Here is a 17,932-nt window from a genome sequence, read left to right as displayed (position 1 = left end):
AAACAGGACAAACCAAGAATGATTTTGATTGCTCCAGACTGGCCATGCCAACACTGGTACCCACTCCTGCGCAGTGTGTCACAAATATCTCCATGGCACCTGCCTCAGACACCTTCCTTGCTGTCTCAGCAGGAGAACCAAATTCTGCACCCTCGGCTTCCAACATTGAACCTTGCAGCCTGGCTAATCATTTAAATTCACCCTTAGCATCTCTCGGCAAACCTGTGATGGATGTCATCTTGGAGGCGAGAAGACCTAGTACTAGAAAATCTTATGCTGACAAATGGGAAAGATTCTGTGCCTAGAACCAATCTTTAGGGATGATCACAGCAGCGCCCAATTTACCTCAGATTTTGCAATACTTAACTGAGATGCTTCACAAGGGCCTGTCTTTTTCCTCTATTAAAATCCACGCTTCAGCTATTTCAGCTCACTGTAACACAGAACCCACTCCTTTTTTCTCATCTCCTGCTCAAACAGTATCTCAGAGAGGCAAAGAATTTGAGACCACCCAGGAGAGCTCCTATCCCTGCCTGGGACCTTAACTTTGTTTTGGAAAAGCTCACTTTACCTCCTTTCATGCCAGCTGCTACTGCAGACTTAAAATTTCTTTATTGGAAAACAGCCTTCCTCTTAGCAATCACTTCAGCTAGAAAGATGTCTGAATTACAGGCCCTTATGGCAGTGGAGCCTTTCATCATCTTTCATGCAGACAGGGTATCTCTGAGACCAATCCATCCTTCATGCCCAAGGTGGTTTCCAGTGTGGTTCTTAACCAGTCCATTCATGTGCCAACCTTCTATCCCAATCCACAAATCAAAGGGGAACGGATTCTGCATTCCTTGGATGTGCACAGACAGCTTAGATTCTACTTGGACAGAACTAAATTTCGAAGAAAATCTGAACAATTTCTATTGGCATTTGCTGCTGGGGCAGAGTGAAGGCTATTTCAAAACAAACCATTTCTAAATGGATAAGCCATTGCATTCATTTCTGCTATAAGCACCATGAAAACCTATCCCCCAGGGAATCAGATCTCATTCCACCAGGGCTGCATCTACTTTTGCAGCCTTTCTCAGAGGTGTTCCTACCAGGGATATTCTAGAAGCTGCTACCTGGAATTCAGTACATACTTTCACCAAGCATTATCTTTTACCAATTTTCTCTAAATCCAGAGCTGGCTTTGCCACTGCAGTCTTGCAGGGCCTTATAGCTGGTCCTAATGCTGTATAAATCCATCCTCCCAACCATAGCTTTGGGAATCTACCCAAATGTAATGACTGGGACCTTAACTTTGTATTAGAAAAGCTCATGCTTCCCACTTTTGAGCCTACTGCTACAGCAGAGTTAAAATTCCTCTCTTGGAAAACAGCCTTACTGCTAGCCATCACTTCAACAAGAAGAGTGTCTGAGTTGCAGGCCTTTATGGCCATGGAACCCTTCATTATCTTCCATGCAGACAGGGTTTCCCTCAGGACTAACCCATCTTTTATGCCCAAGGTGGCATCCAGTGTGGCTTTAAACCAATCCATCCATTTGACAACCATTTTTCCTAATCCTCAGAATAAAGGGGAAAGGATGCTGCACTCCTTGGATGTGCACAGACAGCTCAGGTTCTACCTTGGCAGGACTAAACCTTTCAGAAAATCTGACCAGCTGCTGTCAGCTTTACTACAGGGGCAGAGAGCAAGGCCATTTTGAAACAAACCATTTCCAAATGGATAGCACACGGCATCCATTTCTGCTACAAACACCATGGAAAACCTATCCCACAGAGGATCAGAACACATTCCACTAGGGCTACCTCAACCTCTACAGCTTTTCTCGGGGAGTCCCTACCAGGGACATGCTGGAAACTGCAACCTGGAGTTCTGTACCCACTTTCACCAAGCATTACCACTTACCTATCTTTTCCAAGTCCAGAGCTGGATTTGCCACAGCAGTCTTACAAGGCCTGCTAGCCAGTCCTACTACTTCTTGACTGTCTTCTCCCTTCCTCAGCTTTGGGAATCAACCCAGGTGTAATGACTGCAACAGTGAAACACGAAGAACATAGTACAGTTGTGTACACTTACATAAATGTAGATGTTCGAGTGTATTCACTGTTGCAGTCCTGGTTACCCTCCCTCCCTCCAGCCCCCTGTTTTTCCTCTTACTATACCTCTACTTTCTTTTACTATGCTTAAAAGCCTTTTTGGTGTATTTGCTTTTGGTTGGAGGTATATTTTTGTGCTTTTAATTTTATTTGCTCTTCATTTGGGGGGCACTTGACATCTGGGGCAAGAAAAACTGATGTAATGGGGCGTCAGCTGCATGTTTTATACCCCCTGACGACCTGACGTCATGGAAGAAAGGACAGCTACCGACCCAGGACCCAAGACTGTTAATCAGGCCGACTGAGCGCAACCTGCCAGCAGATTACCCAAATGTAATGACTGCAACAGTGAATACACTTGAACATCTTCATTTATGGTAAGTGTACACAACTGTACTTTTTTGCCTCCCCTCTGAACAGACATCTTCCTCAATTTTGTGCCATTGTCCCATGTCCTCTGGTTTGGAAGGTGGACACCCTCTCTCTTTCTTGGAAGGAGATGTTTATGCATTCCCTCCCCTTCATATCTTTCAGAAAATTCTGTTCAAGATTCAGCAGGGGAAACCCTAAGTGTTACTGGTGGCTCACTTTTCATCAAGACAGCATTGGTTCACTCTTCTGCATTTAACCAAGGACAGTCATCATAAGTTACCTCCCAGGGTGGACGTACTCACACAAGACAAGGGATCTCTGATGCATCCCCAGTTGTCCACTCTTCAACTACTCTGTGAGTGATAGAATTTTGATTTCTTACAGACACCTTTTTTTCCTAAGGACATGCTTAGGGTTTTGCAGGAGGCCAGGAAACCCAGTACTAGGAAATCCTACGTATCCAAATGGAAGTGGTTTTCTGTCTTACTTCTTTCATGTAACCAAGATTCATTCTCTATGGATGTTGCTGTGGTTCTTTCTTATTTGTGCAAATTGCTCAATGCTGGGTTGGCTTATTCCCCTATTAAGTCACACTTTTCAGCAATTTCTGCTTGTCTGCCTTTATCTCTTCCTTTAGCTTGTAGGTTTGAGGCAAAACAATTTCTTAAAGGTGTCCTTCACATGAGACCGCCTAGGAAGCCAGTTTCTCCTACTTGGGATCTTAATTTTGTTGTCGAGTCTGGCTTCATTTGAGCCTGTGGCTTCAGCTTCCTTGCAGCATTGCTCTTGGAAGACTGTTTTGTTGTTGGCCCTTACTTCGATGGGAGTCTGAGTTTCAAGCCCTTAAAAGGTTTGTCCTCCTTTTTTGGTTTTTCATAAGGGCAGGGTGTCCTTGCACAGTAATCTTTCTTTTATATCCAAAGTGATGGATGAGTTGTCACTTAACCAATCTGTCCATTTACTTACTTACTTCCCTTCTCCACAATCTTCTAGCGAGAAGGTACTACACATCTTGGATGTGCATAGACAACTCAGATTTTATTTGGATAAGACTATCAGGAAGTCTGATCAGCTTTCTGTTTCTTTTCATCCCACATCTTTGGGAATAGCTGTTTCTAAGCAGACACTTTCTTTTTGGATTTCTAAAGCTATTTCTTTTTCTTATGTTTTTCATGGTAAGACTCTTCCTTTCTGTGTTAAGGGTTCATTCCACTAGGGCTGTGGCTTCTTCTGGTGCTTTTTTTCAAAGGGTTAGACACTAACTGCATTCTTGAGGCAGCTACCTGGAATGTCAGTGCGTACTTTCACCAAACATTACAAGTTGGATGGAATTTACAGAGCTAGAGCTGGTTTGGGCCATTCTTCATGGTTTTCTAGAGAGCTGTATGGGTCCTTCCTTCTCCCAGCCTTCTTCCTGAGCTCTGGCAGTCTCCTTATGTTAAGAATACTGCAACAGTAGAATAGAAGAACATGGTATAGTTGTGTAAAATGTTACCATAATGATAGATGTCCTTCTTTTCACTGTTGCAGTATTCAATCCCTTCCTCCAACCCCCTGGACCTTCTCCTCTTCTGGTTGTACTAGTAACCTCTTTTCATTTATTTTCCGTGGACTGGTGTTCCTACATCACTGTTATGCCCTATGTATGCTAGGAGCACACATGTAATATACCGTGTTCTTTAGGTAGCAAAAGGCTTTGGTGTACTGGCCGGACGTCAAGCTGTCGAAGGCAGGGAATCCCTTATGTTAAGAATACTGCAGCAGTGAAGAGAAGGACATCTGTTTTTATGGTAAGATTTTACACAACTGTACTTTTTCTGCTTTACCCGTTGGTCTTTCTACTGTCCCAAAGGTATTATCCAAGTGTCCAGCTCTTGTACTAACTAGTCTTTTGCAGACTTCAAGTAATTCAAATATTCCCTTATCTGGAAGGACCTACTTCTTCAAGCTCCGTCTCAGGCTTCTTTTTGGAACGTCCTGGATTTTGCAGCAAGTCTTTGTAGTCTAGGATTCATTCTAAATCTAAAGAAATCTATCTTGATCCCATTTCAAGGCCAGACTTTTTTTATGATGCAGGATCAGCCCTCTACCTGTGACATCCTTTCTTCCCATGGGGAAGGTTCTGTTTTTGACATAGTTCTTCCAGAGCCTTTTCCCCTTGCAGTTGACCTCAGCAAGAGAGGTTTTGAGAGCCCTTTGATTCATGGCATCTGCTGTTCCCTTGATTCCATTTGCCAGACTCCATACGAAGAAGCTGCAGTGGTACCTAAAGTCTATATGACTTCAGCATTTCCACTTATAAGACTTCCAACTTACTCTCTTGTCTTGCATCAGGAACAAGAAATTGTATTGAATCAACTAGCTTTCCCTCAATAGGGGTCTTCCTTTTCTGGTTTCTCCCCCAGCTCATGAGCTGGACATGGATGCTTCACACCTGGCATGGAAGGGCTTGCTCCTACAAAATCAAGGTCTAAGGAATTTGGGTTTTCAGGGACAGGAAAATCACATAAACGTCAATAAGGTGAAGGCTGTGAAGACCCTGATTTTGAACCCTCATTCTCTGACTTGTCTGGTCCCCAGGCCCCCTCACTATATTCACAGACATTCCATAGTTATGCTTTTGAGGATAATTTTACTGAAAGTTGTGGACAGGGAAAAATCTATTTCAAAGCTATACCTTACACAAGGGGGAATCAAGTCTTACTGCCTTTGCAAACTACCCATGATGGCATGGGAGATTATCCAACACAATCTTATTCTTCTAGTATTTTATGTTCCATCAGACAAGAACACAGTGGCAGACACCTTGAGCAGATCCTGGCAGACCCTCACAAGTGGATGTTAAGCAGGAAGGTCTTCCTGGATATTATTCATTAGTGGATACTGCACAGGTAGACCTTTTTGCCTTCCCTCAGAACAGATAACTTATTGAGTTCTGCTGCAAGGACCCAAGCCCACTGGCATGAAAGATGGACGCCATGTCTTTTTCATGCAAAGCGATATTCTTCTGTCCTTTCTCTCCTCTTCCAAGAATCCTTCAAAAGATTGTGAAGGACAAGCCAAAAATCTTGTTGGTGACTCCCCTTTGGCTCAGACAGTGCTGTTTTTTCCTTTTTCATCTGGCTAGGGGTGATCATAACAAATTATCCTACAGGATGGAAATAATCACACAGACCCAAGGGCCCTGTCATTCACTCTCATCTCCAAACTCTGCAGTTAACCCTTTTGGTGATAGGGTTTTAATTCCTTTCAGGCACCATTTATCAAAGGATATCCTGCAAGTTTTACAGGAGGCTAGAAAACCTATACCAGAAAATCTTTTGTAGCTAAATGGAAGAGATTTTCTTTGTGGTGCAAAAAGAAGGGAAAAAAACAGGACCCCTTTACAGTGGTAATCTCTGGTCTTTCATGTTTGTGTGAGTTGCTCAACTCTGGACTGGTATACTGTTGTGTTAAAACTCATTTGTCAGCTATTTCTGCTTGTCTGCCTGCAGATCCACCCCTTTCATTTTGACTTGAGGTCATGTAATTTTTGAAAGGCATCCTTCACATTAGGCCACAAAGAAAACCCATCCCTTCTTCTTGGGACATGAAATGCGTTGTGGAAAAACTGACCTTGGTTCCCTTTGAGCCAGCCGCTAATTCTTCCCTTAAATTTTGTACTTGGAAAACATGTTGCTACTATCTGACATCTGCCAAGAGGGTTTCTGATCTGCAAGCACATATGGAGGTTACTCCATTCTTGTCCTTCCATAAGGATAGGGTTACATTTAGGTTTAGTCCTTCACTAATGTCCTAAGTGGTCAAAGAGCTGTCATTGAGACAGTCCATCACTCTTCCTCCTTTTCCTCTCCCCAAAATGGAGGAGAGAGTATTTTTCATTCTTTGGATGTGCATGGGAAGCTTAGAATTTTCTTGGACAAGGCAAAGGACATTAGGAAATCTAACCAACTTTTCCATATTTTCAAGATGCAAAACATGGTTTTCCACTCTCCAAACAAACTATTTCTTACCGAATTTCTAAAGGTGTTTCTTTTTGTTATTCTTATCATGGGAAACAGCTTCCTTTTTTGCTGAGGCTCAATGTACTAAGGGTGTAGCTTCCTCTGGAACCTTTTCCAAGGGTCTGGATTCTAGAACAATTTTTGAGACCTCTACCTGGCTCTCGCTGTTCATACTTTTAATAACACTGCAAGTTGGATAGGCTTTCTAGGGCCAGAAGTTTTACTAGTTCCATCTTTCAGGGCTTGTTGGACCATAATTCAGTTCCTTCTTTCTTCTCTATTTCTCTTCATTACCTTTAGTACTCCCACTTGTCAGGAGTACTGCAGCTGTGATCTTTGAAAGGCATAGAACAGTTTAGTAAGAACTTGCTGTAACAGTAGTTGTCCTACTGAACTCTATTGCAGTATTACACCCCATCCCCCATTTCTCTTTTGGACGCATGTCCCTCTGGCCAAGGTGGATTTCCTTCCTTTTTCCTTTCCATGATGGATGTGTACATGTAAATGGTATTGTTTCCTTCTGTTGTGTTTGTCAAGGGTCTGATAAGTTCTGGTAGTTTGTGCTCATATGTCCCATATGTACCTCCCACCTTCGAGCTTTGGTCATACATCAGACTCACAGTGTGTGTCAGGGTCCAGGCTTTGGTGTGCTGGCTGGATGTGCAGCTGTCCTTGGCAGGATGTCCCACTTGTTAGGAATACTGCAACGATCAATAAAACATTTACTATTCTAGTAAGTTCTTAAACAGTGGTACTTTCTTTCTCATCACCATTACAGGAGAATCCTGCACTCCTGGATGTGCACAGACAGCTGAGATTTTACTTAGGCAGGGCAGCAAAGTTCAGAAAGACTGACCAGTACATTTTTTTAGCAGAAGAAAAAAGGGGCAACCATTTTTTTAAGCAAACTATATCTAAGTGGCTTTCTAACTGTATAGTTTTTGTTACTCTAACAAGGGAAAGCAGCTTGCAGGTGCAGTCTAAGCAGACAGTACCAGGGTTGCTGCTATTAGGAGACATTCATGCAGGGGGTAGACTCTTAGTCCATTTTGGAAGCTGCCACCTGGTTATTTGTCCACACACTTACTAAACATTACAAACTCGAATCACAGTTAGACCAGTGGAGGAATTTGCCAGGGAATTCATTGTGAGCATACCCACAGAGACTCTGCAGTTTGTTTCTAGAACCCATTCTGTTAAGCTCTGGGAGATGTCCTAGATGTAAGGAATACTGCAACAGTGATCTAATGAGGAACATAGTACAGTTGTGTGAGTAAGTCTCCATAATAGTAGATGTTTGAATAGATAATTGTTAGTAATACTATTTCCCACCTACTGGTCCACTGCATAGGTGACCTTATAGTCCTTCCTTCCCCTGTCCAGAAAGGGTCATGCTCATCTTATATAACTTCTCCATTACCTACAGGTTATCTCCTTCTGCTTGCAGTGTACCTCCTTTTTATTCTCCTGGACTGTGTGACAAGTTCACCAATTAGCTTGGAAGATAAAGATGAGTCTCCTATCCCTCACAGAAGATACCAGACTTTCATGTAGCTTACAGGTATCTGCTACATGAAGCCAAACTGGGGGGGGGGGGTCATAGCCAGCCTTAGGCAAAGGCTAGCTAGGCAGCCGCCTAAGGTGCCATTGTAGCAAGGGCACTTTTCCAGTGATCTGGATGGTGTAGGTAGACCAGGATGTAGGCACAGGATGGTGTTGGGGGGGGGGGGTGCTGTGGAGACCTTTTGCATAGGGCACCAGTTGACCAAAGGCCAGCCCTGGGGGGGGGGTAACGAAGCTGTGGAGGTGGCACGGGTGTACTTCCCCTTTATACTTGCACTTTGTAGATAAACACTGGCTAAACGGACGAGGGTACTTAGTAGTCGAGTCCCATATGTAATGAGTACTGCTTATTTGATCGTTATAAACATCTACTATTGTGGTAAGTTACCTATATAATATTACTTTATGTAGTAACGTACCTTAATTGCAGATGTTTGTGGGTGTTCCCTGTTGAAGTAAATTTTTTCCCTCTGCTTTTCTGTCTCTTGCCAATTACTGTCCCTATTGGGGTGGGTACCCAGTCATCCTATTTGCATCTTCTCTCCTTCCTAACACTTCAAAGGTACCCCTCCACCTTTGGTTTGATTACTGCATGGAAAGGCTGCTTTGGGGATTCTTCTGGTTGGGCTGTCACCCCTGCGAGCATTTGCCACCAGGGTGCCTAGTGCTCTGGCTTCTGCTAGACTCCTTCAGATTACAGGGTCAAGAAAAAAAGCTAAAGATGATATGGGCAGAAGTCTGTCTTGTAGCACTTTTGTGCTATTGTCCAGGTGGAAGGGAGTCTCCCCATTTCAGAAGGGTGAAAAGCTCTGAAGGTCAGGCTAAACTGTGGTCTTTGTGTAGCAGAAGTTATAGAAGTTAGCACTGGTATATATAACATTGAACATACTCGAACATGTACAGCTATGCTGAGTTCCTACACGTTTCTGTTGCTTTCTTCATTGAGTTGTATCATCAGCACTTGGGATTGACTGCTGCATTGATGTAAGATAATACACAGTGTGTTATTCACTGTCCTAAGTGATGTAGAATTTGCTGCTTTGATGACTAAGCTACTTTGGCTACCGCTTGACTGATCTTTTTTTCTGTTTGGTTTCTGCAGTGGGGTAGCTGTTGTGATTTATTTTTTTTTAATACAGTAGCGAGTCAATTATCTGAAATGTCAGTTACCTGAGCCAGCCTTCCAAAGTTTTTGGATAGGAAAAATCGTAAAGTCTGAATATGTAAACATTGTACGTATTTGCTTGAGCATGTCTTTTGAGCTTGTAGCCAGCTTGTGTGTGAAAATATTATCTGTTGTCCACTGGAATCACTGAATGGTTGAAAACTGTATTCCTGCATGCAGAAAAAAACAAGATTTTTTTTTTATCCAGTTCAGTTATATGTTTGGTTATCCAAGCAGTTTGATTATCCGAACTACCCTACATCCCAGTTAGTTTGGATAATCGACTCTCTACTGTAAAACCTCTTACAGCTTCACGATATAAAGCATAGTAAATTCTGCACATCATATACTGATTGATTTCTTACCAACTATCTTTAGGACGATAGCTTCACTGGATGTCCTACCATCGCAGGTGTTCTCACTTGTTCATAGCAGCCCTGTTTGTACTACTTCAGCATATAACACCGTCATTCCAGCAAAGGAGCAGCGCCAGCCAATCATAATTCCAGATACCCCAAGTCCTGCAGTGAGTGTCATTACTATTCGCAGTGACACAGATGATGAGGAAGACAGTAGAATTAAAATTGAGAGGTAAGAAAAGTTAAGTTTGTTCCTCCTTGGTGTCTTTATTGAAGTGGTTGACTATTGGATGCAAATGAGCTGCACAATAGAAAAAAGGTTTTTAATTTTAGGTTTTAAAATTAATAATTTACAAGTCTGATGTTAGTGAGTGAACTTGCTTTTTTCCCACTTTTCTGAGATTTAAAAAAGTTCAGTTACAGGCTTGCTGTTCTTGAACTGTTTGTAAGTTTCTTGGAGGCCATTTTTTGCTTGGGCTAAAGGGAAGTCTCTCTGTTGATCAGTGGCAGTGAAAAACATTGAGCAGCCTGCCTACCCCTGTGGGAGTGGTTACTGACTTGAAACTGTAGTTTTATTGGCCATTTTGGGTCAATTCCAAACTCCTTCATCTTCCTCTCTTAAAACCTGGTTGCCTCGTGGTTTTGGCGTCTTTTCAGGCTTGTTGGCTGTTGGTGAAGCACCCACCAAGAGGAGAAAACGCTGAGAGAATAAAGGAGCCTTGAGATTTTAAGTATTTTTCCTCTGTTTATTTGCTAAGTTTTTCTGCATAGCTGCCTATTTTGAGCATTTTCTGGCTTGTTAAACTTGATTTCTGCATTAGTAACTGTATTTAGAGCACAGCCTAGAGCTGTTTACTGAATTTTCTGTTTGCACTTATTTTTAAAATTGTTTTTTTCTCAAAACTTGCATTTTATCTGTCTTTGGCCTAGCACTCTTGTGTGAGGTCATTTACTGCACTGTTAATAACTTGTTGATACTTGTGAACATATGCTATCTCTGAAAAAAACAAAAAAACAAAAAAAATCTTGCTTTTTTCCCACTTTTTTGAGATTTAAAAAAGTTCAGTTACAGGCTTGCTGTTCTTGAACTGTTTGTAAGTTTCTTGGAGGCCATTTTTTGCTTGGGCTAAAGGGAAGTCTCTCTGTTGATCAGTGGCAGTGAAAAACATTGAGCAGCCTGCCTGCCCCTGTGGGAGTGGTTACTGACTTGAAACTGTAGTTTTATTGGCCATTTTAGGTCAATTCCAAACTCCTTCATCTTTCTCTCTTAAAACCCTCTTTTGCGCATTTTTGCATGTTTTTGTGTATAGCGCAACAGCGGGCAGCACCGCCTAATTGGGTTTAAACTATTCCTGGCTCACAAAGTCTGCTCTTTACTTTTTCCCTTAGAACTGCTCTATCTCTCAATTTAAACACCATATTCTCGTTCTAAGGCCCTTCACTGGTCCAATTAAGTAATCCTACAAGTTAGCACTATTAAACCATAAGCACTACTTACTCTTATACTCTCTACGATTACCCTGTCCTCTATTGGTCCGTCTTAAATTCAGTTTCCCTATATTACTCTAGCATGTCCAAAGGTCAGTCAGTGGTTTCCTCTCCAGTCCAGCTGGTGAATCTGGGAATTTTGAGGCAATGTTACAACTGTCTCATGTACACGGACAACCCTCTCCTCCTCCAAACAGGTTCAAATATATGTGAGAGATGCAACTATTTAGCCAAACTGGAGGCTGAGCTCTCTCATCTCAAAATTGTTGTAACCAGTCAGGAGGAGAAGGTAACCTCACACAACACGATTCCAATTCATAGGTTCATAGGTTGGTACTAGGCTCATAGGTTGGTACTAGGCTATCAGCCCTAGGGCCTATACAAGCCTAGCCATAACAATTCCCTGGTTATTTCTTCCCACATTATTTACTTTCCTGGACCCCTGTCTAGCAGGGCGACTGACGTGATCCCTGGGGTGAATTTCCTTTCTCCCATCCAATCGTCAAGGTTCCTCTTGAAGAGGTCCAAAGAGGCACTCTGCTTTACATGTATGGGCAATCTATTCCAGAGTCTGGGGAGTCTCTGGGTCAGGAACCTATCCCTCCAGCATGTTTTGTTTATTGTGATGACAAGGTTTAGATCCCTGGAGCGTAGCTCTGAGGGATTGGGATTTCTTTAAGTGTAGCATGTCCAACAGCTCTGGGTTGACATGGCCTTGTATGTTAAGCAGAGATCGCCTCTGAGTAGACGATATGCGACAGAGTATAGCTGGAGTTTTTTAAGGCGGTCAGCGTAGGGCATCTGCTTTAGGCCTGTGATTCTTTTAGTGAGGTATTTCTGAGGCCTTTCCAGTTGTTGCAGATGTCTTGAGAGGTACATACCAAATGGGGCGTTGTATTCTATAATGGGTCTAATGAGGGATGAGTACAGTGGGACAATGACCTCCTTTTTCTGGATGAAAAGCCCTTCGTGATGAGGTGTGCCACATAGAAGGATTTCCTGACTGTTGTGGCGATGTGGTTATCGAAGGTGAGACCACTGTCCACCTGTGTCCCTAAGTCTCTTATCACACTTTCTGTGTTTAGTGTATTGCCACCTATATGGTATTTCATGGATACATGTTTTTCCCAAAGGGATAACAATACATTTCTTGGCATTGAGCTTGAGCCCATGGCTCTGGCACCAAGCATCTGTTTCTGTAAGGCCCTTTTGTAGAGTATCCACATCATTTGGGGATTCAGTAATGGCTCCCAGTTTGCAGTCATCTGCAAACTTTGTTAGCCAGAGTCTCTTAGTGTTGACCTGTACTTCAGAGAAGTAGATGCCAAACAAGAGCGGCCCCAGGACTGAACCCTGAGGTACTCCACTTGTCAGTTGTCTGGAGCTGGATTTGGAGTCGGCTACTTTTACTGTGTGGGTTCTATCAGTAAGCCATTTAGCAACCCATTGGGTGACATAGGGATTAATGCCCAACTTAGTAAGTTTATCTATGATTCCAGAGTGGGGGATGGTGTCAAAGGCCTTGGCAAGGTCTAGATAGGCTGTGTGGACCACCTTACCCTTGTCCATGGCTCTGGAGACTGATTCAAAGAAGTCAATCAGGTTCAGGAGACAAGATCGGCCCTTCACAAACCCAAACTGGATGGGGTCCAGTGTTTGAAGGTTGCCAATGTCTTTGTTTATAAGTTCCATGATAATGCGCTCCATGGCCTTGCAGATAAGGCTTGTCAGACTGATGGGACGGTAGTTTCCGGGATCCAAGGTGGATCCCCCCTTGTGGATTGGGATAACTGTAGCTGTGCGCCACTCAGTGGGCACGAAACCTGAGGTGAGGCTATGATTAAACATGACACTTAGGTGAGGTGCCAGTTCATATTGTAGTTCATGTAGTACACAGCCCGGGATGTCATCTGGTCCCATGGATGCTGTATTCTTGGCTTTAGAGAGTGCGTTTTGTACCTGTGTGGCCGTTATTACTGGAATTTGGCAATCTTCCGGTATTGAGATGGGCCATTTAGGGGGTGAGAGGGGGGTGAAGTTGGCACTGAATCGATCTGCCAGGATATTGGCAATATCCTTCGGATCTGGCAATATCCTTCGGATAAGTATCACATAGTCCCACCACATCAGCGAACCAAACACATAAATACACAAAAACATACTCGGAGGCTCTAAATAAAAATCTACCTAAGCAACAGAGACCTCCAAAGCAGACATCCAAGCAAACGCTACCTCAAAACAAAACACGCACAACACATAGCCCACAAAGTCAGTGTGCCAAGCAGCCACAGCCCTTAAGGCTGAATAACACACCTGATACTCTTGTAATAGGTGACTCTATTGTCAGACACACTGACGTCCCGCTCACCAGGCCGAATAAAGAGAAGGTCACGGTGAGCTGCCTGTCGGGTGCTAAGATCCGCCACATAACGCAAGCACTCAGGTCACTCCAAAGCAAATACAAATATGACTCAGTCATTGTACATGCTGGTGTGAATGACCTGAGACGCACCTCCCTGGAGTACATGAAAAGAGACATAGAGGAGCTCTTTGATCATGTTGCCCAGGCTGGTATGACCCTGACCTTGAGCAGCATCTTACCCTCACCTAGAATGATGCCACAGTACAAAGACAAAATGATCGATTTTAACAATTGGCTAAAATGTTGGTGTCATTCAAAGGGGATCCAGTGTCTGTCAGCCTGAGATGACATGCTCGACAAGCCACGTTGCTTCGCTAGGGACGGCTTGCACCTGTCACCACTGGGCTTTCGGATATTGGCAAAGGCTCTTGCCACCCCCATAGTGCCTTTTTTAGGCAAGGCTCAAAAGTCAAACCCACCCCCATAGGCAGCACAAGGAACAAGAAACTAAGGGTAATGCTGCTTAACGCCAGAAGTCTGAAACTCAAGATGCACGCACTCGAAGCTCTCCTCAGTACGGAGAACATCAATATCTGTGCAGTGACAGAAACCTGGTTCAAGGCTCCAGAGAGCACCCCAGCACTACCAGGCTATACCTCATATCATGCTTTTCGGCCCCAAAACCCGGACCAAACCACAAAAGGAGGGGGAGTTTCCATATTTATCAAGGATATCCACACCTCCAGGTTAGTGGCATTGCACGAAGTATCGGAGACCATCCATGTGCAACTAACAGTGGGCAAGACTGCTTTTCAGTTTATAGCATCCTACAGACCACCCTCTCAAAGTCAGGAATCCCACTCTGCTTTCCTGAAAACATTGGAGAACATGAAGATCTCTCCGAACACCATTATATTGGGTGACTTCACCTACCCAAACATTGACTGGGAGCACTACTCAAGCCCCAGCACCTTAGCCCAAAGGTTCCTGGAAATTATAAACTCAAATGCTATGGAACAACTAGTCCCCACTCCCACAAGAGGGGACAACATACTAGACCTGATCATTACCAACATGGGGACTCTATGCTCCACATCAGAAGTATATCCCTCATTGGTAAGATCAGACCATAAATTAATTTCACTGGATGTCCACATCCCGACCCCACCCCCAGCCCAGAAAATCACAGTGAAAAACTTCTCAAAAGCGAACTTCTCACTTCTCAAAACCAAAGTGGAATCCTTCAAGGCCCCAGGGCCAGTGGAAACTACGGCCCAAACTGCAGAATCCTATATAAACGCATTCTACGGACATCTCCAGGAATGCATGGATCATGCTATCCCAAACAAAACCAAGAACCAATCATCCAAAGGCAGGCGTCCAGTCTGGTGGACCCCTGCCATAAATAAACTGTACAACAGAAGGAGGAAGCTACTACATGATAGAGCAAAATCCCTAATAGGGAAGGCATCTCTGATCAGTACTAGCAAAAAATTACGATCCCTCATAAAATCCTCCAAGGCTAGCTTTGAGAGAAACATTGCACAGGACACCAAAGACAATCATAAGGCTTTTTTCAGTTATGTTAGGAACCTGGGATGCAACTCCCAGACTTGTTCTGAGTTGATTCTAAACGACAAAAAAATACACTGAACCCACAGACATCGCCAATATCCTGGCGGACAGGTTCAGTGCAAACTTCTCCCCCTCCCTCCCCCCCAAAAGAGCAAGTATCTATCCCGGCAGAGAGCTGCCTCCCAAACATCTCAGATGCTCAGGTGAAGGCTGCCCTCTCCAAAGCAAAAAACACTGCTTCCATGGGACCAGATGGCATCCCAGGTTGCGTCCTACATGAACTCCAAGAGGAACTAATCCCTCAAATAAAACAGCTATACAATCTCAGCCTCACTACAGGATATGTGCCCACAGAATGGCGTACAGCAACAGTGGTCCCACTCCACAAAGGTGGAGCCTCTACGGACCCTGGAAACTATCGCCCCATAAGCCTGACTAGCTTAGTCTGCAAGGCTATGGAGAGAATCATCATGGAGCTCATAAACAAAGACATTGGGGACCTACAGACACTAGATCCTACCCAGTTCGGCTTTGTCAAGGGCAGATCCTGCCTTTTGAACCTGGTTGACTTCTTCAAAACAGTCACCAAAGCCATAGATGAAGGGAAGGTAGTCCACACAGCCTATCTGGACCTTGCAAAGGCATTTGACACAATACCCCACTCGGGCATCATAGATAAGCCATCCAGCTTAAATATAAACCCCTATGTCACAAGATGGGTCGCAAACTGGCTCAAAGACAGAACCCACAGAGTGAGAGTTGCTGGAGCCCTGTCAGACTCGAAACCGGTCACAAGTGGTGTCACACAGGGTTCTGTCCTGGGACCACTCTTGTTCGGTATATACTTTTCTGAGGTACAGGCAAACGTGGGAGGACTATGGCTCACCAAGTTCACAGACGACTGCAAACTGGGCGCCATAATCGACTCTCCAGCTGACACAAACATCTTTCAAAAAGGTCTCACAGAGACAGATAACTGGTGCCAGCGCCATGGTTTAAAGCTAAATGCCAAAAATGTATAGTCATACCCTTTGGCAAAAACAATGTGCCCACAAATTACCACATAGGCGGAAACCCATTACGTACAGAGAAAGTTATTAGGGATCTGGGGACCCAAGTTGATAGCAATCTCTCCTTTGAAAACCACATTGCCAAAGTGGTTAGAAAGACCTTCTACATAGCCCACCTCATCACGAAGGGTTTCACATCTAGATCAAGAGAGGTAATCGTGCCCCTTTATTCATCCCTCATCAGGCCCATCATAGAATACAATGCCCCTTTTGGGATGTACCTTACCCGACACCTGCAGCAATTAGACCCCAAAAGTATCTCACCAAGAGGATCAAGGGTCTCAAACAGATGCCATATGCTGCTCGGTTAAAAAAAACTCCAGCTCTACTCAGTTGCATACCGCCTACTTCGAGGCGATCTGTGCCTGACATACAAAGCTATGTCAAATCCAGAATTAATGGACATGCTCCACCTCAGTAAATCTAAATCCCTTAGAGCCACACGCTCAAGGGACTTGAACCTCAGCGCAGAAATAAATAGAACCTGCTGGAGGGACAGGTTCATAACCCAGAGGCTCCCTTCGCTCTGGAATAGAATTCCAGTTCATGTGAGGCAGAACACCTCACTGAATCTCTTCAAGAAGAATCTCGATAGGTGGATGGGGGATCGTAGGTTTGTCCCAGGGATTACTTCCGTGTCACTATTAGACAGAGGCACAGTAAACTAAACCTTAAAAAGGGCACAGTATACTCAAATCAAGGGATGGCGTAAGCCATACAGAATCGGGCTAGACTTATAATTGCCCCAGGGCAGATAGCCTAGTATGAACCTAGGAACTGATGGAGACTGAAGTCTGAAATTGTGTGGCATTCAAGGGAGTGAAGATTATGACAAGACAGATCAGGAAAGCAGAAGAAAACAAAACACCTTATTTATCTAATACGTTATGAACTCTACTACTGAAAGTTGGAGCCATCCCATCTGTCTTTAATGTAATCTTAAGCTTGGGGGAGACGCATCACCTTTACACAGTGGTTGCAAAACTAGAAAATATCCATCTGAGCATCCGAGACTAATGGCATAATGTTTGGTCAGTACATTAGATTTCTCTAACCCCTTTATAAATAAAGGATATATATTTGTGGGATATTTTGAAATCAACTCAAAAATTATTTTAATAAGTAGGATGCCTTAAGAGGTTTAACTAATAAAGGTTGTTTATTCTTTATAAAGTGCTCTTGAATTCTGTTTAGAATAGATGATTTGCATGTTCCTTTTCCTATCCTTTTCCTTAGCAAAAAAATGGAATTCTCTTCCTTCCTGTCTAAGGACCTGTGCAAACTGTGAAAACTTTAAATCTCAGTTACATTCCCACCTTTACTCTAACAGAAAATGCAACTGCATAATCCCCACCTAGTCCTATAAGTCTCTCTCCAGCTATGATTACTAGCCTCTGATCAAAGCTACAAATTTGATATTTACAATATGTACATATCAAATTTGTACCATGTACCTAAGAATTTACACCTGCTCTCTTAGCATGAAATGTAACTGTAAATTGTTCATTAATAATATTGTGTCTGCATCTAAAGGTAACCTGTACCTAAGAAATTACACCTGCTCTCTAGCATGAAACATAATTGTAAATTGTTCTTCTTTTCTCTATTGTATCTGTATCTAAACTTTGTAATATGGAGCTTTTCTTCCCGGGCCTCCACTGAAAACGGGCTCTCTGAGCCCAGTGGACATCCCTGGTCATCAAACTGGAAATAAATAAATGTTATAAATATTTTCTGTTGATGCATTCCTTTTGTGATACCGTCCTGTCGTATTCATGATCATGAAGGAACTGTAGTCTGTTATGGCACTCAGTGAGCATACGGCAGAGGAGTAACCATAGACAGGATGGTAGTTTGTCACAGAATATACAAATAACTA

General features: G+C 43.4%; 1 protein-coding gene across 7 annotated transcripts in view; it reads left to right on the top strand.

Moving 5' to 3' along the window:
* HIPK1 (homeodomain interacting protein kinase 1) overlaps positions 1-17,932 on the top strand; it is a 1,001,014-nt gene that overhangs the window by 837,337 nt on the left and 145,745 nt on the right. For all 7 annotated transcript variants that reach the window (XM_044072892.1, XM_044072895.1, XM_044072893.1 and 4 more), the window contains one exon: positions 9,578-9,790. In XM_044072892.1, coding sequence (XP_043928827.1) covers positions 9,578-9,790 — 213 coding nt within the window. The remainder of the gene's footprint in view (positions 1-9,577; positions 9,791-17,932) is intronic.

This window comes from Protopterus annectens, chromosome 5.part1 (assembly GCF_019279795.1).
Source record: "Protopterus annectens isolate FY-2018-M chromosome 5.part1, PAN1.0, whole genome shotgun sequence".
Classification (NCBI taxonomy): Eukaryota; Metazoa; Chordata; order Ceratodontiformes; family Protopteridae; genus Protopterus; species Protopterus annectens.
Note: the sequence above shows the minus strand (reverse complement) of the source record. Positions and strands in the feature narration are given on the sequence as shown.